Here is a 6,448-nt window from a genome sequence, read left to right as displayed (position 1 = left end):
CAACCATATGACCTAGCACTTGCACTCTTGGGCCCACATCCCAGAGAAATGAAATGAAATCAAATGTTCACACAAAAACCTGTCCGAGAAAATTCGTGGCAGCTTTATTTATAACAGCCAAACCTGGAATCAGTGCAGAGGTCCTTGCACACGGGAATGGTTAAACACGCTGTGGGGTCCACTCACCCTGGACACTGCTCTGCACCACACAGGGGTCAACTGCTGAGCCTTGCTGGGGTGAATCACCAGGGAATGCGGCTGAGTGAAAAAAGGCCAATCCCCAAAGAGCTCATGATTCCATTCATGTAACTTATTTGAAAAGACAAAATTTTAGAAATACGAGACAGGGGTTAGGGATGGAGGGCAGAGTGGTTATAAAAGGGGCCCCGGGGGTCGGAGCTGTTCAGTATCTTGACTATATGGTGTTTACATGAACCCACACATGTGATAAGATGGTACAGAACCCCCCCCACACACACAAGTGAGAAGTGAGTACCTGTAAAAGACTATGAATACAAATGTAAAACTTGTGTATTATATCATTGGAGAAGATTGGACAAAGCATACGAGGGCTCTCTGTATTACTGCTTACACCCACAAGGGAATCTACAGTTATGTCAAAAATTCAGATTAAGAAAGGGGACTGGGAATTCACTGGACTGAAAACTAATCTTGGAGTAACAAACCTTTAACCTACGGTCTGGTCAAAGGAACCAATTAATTAATTAAGGGCCCGCCCAGGAGTTAATCTCTCCTGACCTTTGGCCAGAATTTTCCGAGCACAAGATATGCAGGGGACAGAGGGAGCTGTGGGGGCAACGCGCAGAGGCCAGGAAGGATGCCCCCGAGCTGGCATGTCCTCTGAGAGCTAGAGGGTCCCCTGGGTCAGGGTGGGGAGCAGGTGGAACAGCAGGTCGAGGGAGGAGGAGCCCGGGAGCTCTGCCTGAGGGGAGGGCGTGCTGAGAGCGGGGCTGGGCAGGGAGATGCGGGTAGCCAGTGCAGATTAGCTCAGGGTGGGGAGGCCCGAGTGCAGAGGGGGTTACGGTGGTCCACTGGGGTGGCCGGGGCTAGGAGGAAGACTTTTTCTTTGAAAAAATCTCTTCATTGTGGTAAAAAGCACGAGATAAAAGTTCCCATCTTAACCATTTTTAAGTGTCCAGTTCAGTAGTGTTAATGTCTATTCCCATGGTTGGCCACAGATCTCCAGAGCTCTGGCATTTTGCAAAACTGGACGTCTGGATCCATGGAACAAGTCCCCAGTCCGCCTCCCACCAGCTCCCGGCAGCCACCACCCAACTTTCTATTTTCTATGCATTTGACAACTTGAGACACCTAGTGAGGTAGCACCACACAGTATCTGTCTTTTGGGGACAGGCTTATCCTGGCTAATGGGATTAACGCTGCTACACACGTGGGTGTGCGAATACCTCTTCTAGAACCTGCTTGCAAGAAGCAGGGGACACACACCCAGCCGTGGGATGGCTGGATGGAGGAGTACTTTTGAACCCAACCTGGGGACACTGAAATCTCTTAGTTCCTTATCAGGAGTTGTACCTGTGAGTGTGCCTGGCCTGTGGGGAGAACAGACTAACCCCTGGATTCCATCTACCTGTCCGAGGGAGCAGAGGTCAAATTCACGTACGGGGCACTGGTCCCATCTCTGCCGGCCCTTTACAGGCACTTACACACACACACACACACACACACACACACACACACACACACTATAACGATGCTGACCCAGCTCAGCCCTCCGTACTTGGAGACACAAACAAGGCCCCCCCTCGGCTGTCACCTCCAGCCCCAACCTTTTCCACAGCAGGAGAACTTTGGGCCCAGGCTCCCAGGTGCCCCCTCCAGCCCAGTGCCCACCCCCACCTGCCCCGGCCAAGCCTCGGGAGCCGCTGAGTGGGTGGCAGGGCAGCCAGGCCCCCCATGTGTCTCTGTGCCTCAGGGCATCAGGGAGCCACACCCAGGCCCCTGGCCCCGGCTGTGCTCTTCCAACCCCACCTCCCTCCGCGCCCAGAACCAAACCAGGCCAAGGTGGACTTCCAGAAAATACTGAACCAGGAGGTGAATACAGGAGAGATGGTTCTCCCACGGGACGTGGTGAGCACAGAGAGATGGGAGTGGCCCAGGAGGGCCTTACAAATACCCCTCACCCAAAGAGTATCTGCCCCCTAATCCCCAGCCCGCCCTGAGGAGCCAGCTGGGGACCATCCTGTAAGGCAAGGACCTGCCTCCTTCAGGACCCCTGCAAGCTCAGCCACACCTGCCTCTTCCCTCTGGCAACATGGCTTAAAGTCACAGGGCAGGGGCAGGGGCAGGGTGTGGCCACCTCAGGCACTGGGAGGGACATGGAGCCTTTTACCGCAGGGACAAAGTCCTCCCCTGACCTAAGCCCCGGCAGCTTGTACTGTAGCTGGTACCCTGGTGTCCCAGCCTCGCCCGAGATCTGCCTCCCACGGATCCCAGCCGTGCGGCCCTCCACCATCACAGGCATGCGGGGGGCCCGGGTGCTGCTGCTGCTGGGCCTGCGGCTGCGGCTCTCCCTCGGCTTCATCCCAGGTAACGAGGGGCCTCCAAGCTGCCCTCCTACAGACCGGGTGCTAGCCCAGGGCTGACCTGACTCCACTCTCCCCTTGGCCAGTTGAGGAGGAAGACCCTGCCTTCTGGAACCGCCAGGCAGCCCAGGCCCTGGATGTCGCTAAGAAGATGCAGCCCATCCAGACAGCTGCCAAGAACCTCATTCTCTTCTTGGGGGACGGTGAGTGTGCTAGGCCTGTCCATCCCCTGTCGCCCCCACAACCCTCAAGCCCTAGTCTGCCGGGAGATACTGGCCGGTTCTGTGGACTGAGGCCTGACAGTGTGTGTACCTTCAGGGATGGGGGTGCCCACGGTGACAGCCACTCGAATCCTAAAGGGGCAGATGAATGGCAAGCTAGGACCTGAGACACCCCTGGCCATGGACCAATTCCCATACCTGGCTCTGTCCAAGGTAAGGGCCGAGTGGCCTCAGGGTGCTCTACCCCGGAGGGGTGGTGGTGGGGCCAGGGAGCACGGCAGGACGGAAGGCCCCAGGGGGCTAAGGTATGGCCTGGTGGCAGGGAGGATGGGCCCTAGGGCCTGGGTCAGGATCTAGACATCCACCCCAGCAGAGCTGAAAGCATCTCTGCCCCCAGACATACAACGTGGACAGACAGGTGCCAGACAGTGCAGCCACGGCCACTGCTTACCTGTGTGGGGTCAAGGCCAACTATAGGACCATTGGTGTAAGTGCAGCCGCCCGCTACAACCAGTGCAACACGACACGTGGCAATGAGGTCACGTCTGTGATGAGCCGGGCCAAGAAAGCAGGTGGGCTTGGGGCCAGCTTTGTGGGTAGGGACAGGCTCAGAGACCTCAGGGGCCCATCCTGACCTCTGCCACCCCCAGGGAAGTCAGTGGGAGTGGTGACCACCACGAGGGTGCAGCATGCCTCGCCAGCCGGCACCTATGCACACACGGTGAATCGTAACTGGTACTCAGACGCCGACATGCCTGCCCAGGCGCTGACGCAGGGCTGCCAGGACATCGCCACGCAGCTCGTCCACAACATGGACATTGACGTGAGACGTGAGGGGCAAGGGGCTGGGCTGGGCAGAGGGGGTGGGACACACACCCGCCACCGTCCCAGGCATCCCACAGCCCTCGGGCCTGGCAGGGTCTCCGGGGGGTGTGTGTGGCAGGGCCTCCATGTGAAAGTGATCCGTGGGGACAAGCCAATCCCACAGACCTGGTGTGGGGAGCTAGGTGCTGTCTGAGGAGGGAGCAAAGGGCCGGCCTGGCTCCAAAGCCCCCTGCCCTAATCCCTGGTCCCAGGTGATCCTGGGTGGAGGCCGGAAGTACATGTTTCCTGAGGGGACCCCAGACCCTGAATACCCAGACGATGCCAGTCAGAATGGAATGCGGAAGGACAAACAGAACCTGGTGCAGGAATGGCAGGCCAAGCACCAGGTGATGGGGGCTCGTGGGCGCAGGGGTACAGCAGGGCAGGGGCTGCAGGGTGTCAGGCTATGGGCTGAGGCCTGGTTCTGCCCCTCCCAGGGTGCCCAGTACGTGTGGAACCGCACGGCGCTCGTTCAGGCGTCGACGGACCCCAGTGTAACACACCTCATGGGTAAGGACCCCACCCACCCCCACGGTCCTCCCTTGGGATGGGTGCCATCGGTCCTCCCCACTCCCCAGCTTGCCGGTCACCACTGGTCCCCTTTCCCACAGGCCTCTTTGAGCCGGCAGACATGAAGTATGACGTCCAGCGAGACCACACCAAGGACCCATCCCTGGAGGAGATGACAGAGGCGGCCCTACGGGTGCTGAGCAGGAACCCCCGTGGCTTCTACCTCTTCGTGGAGGGTGAGTGGCAGCCCCTTGGTGAGCAGAGGAGGGACTGGGGCAGTCAGTGTAGATTTGGCATCTTATATGTGACCTTCTTGCAGGAGGCCGCATTGACCACGGTCACCATGACAGCATAGCTTATATGGCGCTGAACGAGGCCGTCATGTTCGACACTGCCATTGCCAAGGCTAGCCAGCTCACTAGTGAAGCGGACACACTGATCCTTGTCACTGCTGACCACTCCCATGTCTTCTCTTTTGGTGGCTACACACTGCGTGGGACTTCCATTTTCGGTAAGCTCAGGGAGAGTGGCAGCTGCTTTTTCCTAAGTATATGGCAGAAACTGCTCTGAGCCAGTTTCCTCATCTGCCAAATGGGGTAATAAGAGCAACTGCCCTGAACAGCTCTGGCGAGGAGTAAGGCAAGTGAATAGGCAGGAAGTGCCTGGGCTCAGCACATAGGAGGTGCACTGAGGCTGTGGACAGTGTCATCACCGGGCTCCCTTGTCCCTCCAGGGTTGGCCCCCAGCAAGGCCTCTGACAACAAGTCCTACACCTCCATCCTCTATGGCAATGGCCCTGGATACGTGCTTGGTGAGGGCTCAAGGCCAGAGGTCAACGACAGTGAAAGCAGTGAGTGTATAGGGTGGGGCATTGGGGGTGGCGCATTGGGGGCGGGGCATTGGGGGCGGGGCCCCGGCCGGGAACTCGGGGGAAAGGAAGGCTGCCTCGCCTCCAGTCCTGAACCCCCATCCTCGGGCCAGGGGACCCCCTGTACCGGCAGCAGGCGGCCGTGCCCCTGTCGAGCGAGACCCACGGCGGCGAGGATGTGGCGGTGTTCGCGCGCGGCCCGCAGGCGCACCTGGTGCACGGCGTGCAGGAGCAGAGCTTCGTGGCGCATGTCATGGCCTTCGCCGCCTGCTTGGAGCCCTACACCAACTGCAGCCTGCCCGCCGCGGCCGGCCGCCCCAGCGCCGCGCACCCGGGTCCGGCCGTCGGCCCGCCCTCGCTGGCGCTGCTGGCCGTGGCGCTGCTGCTGCTGCTGCTGCTGGAGCCCGCCCTGCACTGAGCCCCACCCGCCCGGGCCTCGGGGTTTCCTGCTCCCGCGCCCAAAAGCAGCCAGTCCAGGACCTACCTGAGCTGCCATCTTGGAGTCCCCACCCCGGGGTTCCATCCTAGCTGCCACTCCCGGAGCCACCACCCGGCACCTCTGCCAGACCTTCACCTCCCAGCAGCAAAGGAGCCTCAGCCCACAGACATTCGTGGACCCAGACCACCCTGGAGGCTGAGGTCTTGATTCTCCTGTGACACCCATAGTTGTCCCCACCATCCACAACCTCGATGGCCTGAGATTTTGTGCTGTGCCACCCAGGACCCCAGGAAAGGTGGGGGCTTGGATGACCCAGTCTCCCCCCACTGCCCATAGCTCTGCCTGAGAACCAGGCGGGCGCTCTCCCAGAGGTGTCCCCAGGCCCGGCTGGAAGCCACGCCTCACCTTTCCTGGAGACCCGAGGACTTAGGGGCTCCTGGAGAGGCGTGGCTTCCTGTCCTGGAGCCTACTCTGTATGCACCTTGCTGGCCAAGGAGGCTGCTGGGGCCAGGACAGCCAGGGTGGCTTTGACACAAAGCCTTCAGCGGCCCCTCCTAGGAACCCAGCAGCACCATGACAGAGAGGCGATGGCAACACAGAAAGGAGAGGAGACTTATCCCTAGGCACTCAGCTGCTGTGATGGTGCCCCCACTGCCCCTGCCCCACGGCCCCCAGGGGCCGTTCCACGCTGGGAGAGCCAGGGAGCTGCGGGGGAGCCTCCTGGGGGGGACCAAGCAATTGTCAAATAAACCGTTTTACAGCGTGATGCCAGGAGTGATATGTTCTAGGAAGAAATATCCTGAACAAGTGGGGGCACAGAGTGTGTGTGTGTGTGTATGTGTGTGTGAGGGGTGGGGGGTGATTCGGGTCAGGAGTCAGGAAGCGGCTGCCTGAGGAGCTGACAGTTGAGCAAAGACCAAAGGACGTGAGGGCTGGAGCAATGCAGAAGGCAGTGGTGCAGGGGCCCTGAGGCAGGTGCAGC

General features: G+C 59.8%; 1 protein-coding gene across 1 annotated transcript; it reads left to right on the top strand.

Moving 5' to 3' along the window:
- Positions 1-2,443: 2,443 nt before the first annotated feature.
- Positions 2,444-5,445, top strand: ALPI (alkaline phosphatase, intestinal). The gene is made up of 11 exons (XM_057745534.1): positions 2,444-2,568; positions 2,651-2,767; positions 2,883-2,998; positions 3,183-3,357; positions 3,436-3,608; positions 3,862-3,996; positions 4,087-4,159; positions 4,261-4,395; positions 4,479-4,670; positions 4,893-5,009; positions 5,141-5,445. Exons 1-11 carry the CDS (start codon positions 2,502-2,504, stop codon positions 5,443-5,445), a joined length of 1,605 nt encoding a protein of 534 aa, XP_057601517.1. The 5' UTR covers positions 2,444-2,501.
- The last annotated feature ends 1,003 nt before the right edge of the window (positions 5,446-6,448 follow it).

The sequence above is a fragment of the Hippopotamus amphibius genome, chromosome 8 (assembly GCF_030028045.1).
Source record: "Hippopotamus amphibius kiboko isolate mHipAmp2 chromosome 8, mHipAmp2.hap2, whole genome shotgun sequence".
NCBI classification, from domain to species: domain Eukaryota; kingdom Metazoa; phylum Chordata; class Mammalia; order Artiodactyla; family Hippopotamidae; genus Hippopotamus; species Hippopotamus amphibius.
Note: the sequence above shows the minus strand (reverse complement) of the source record. Positions and strands in the feature narration are given on the sequence as shown.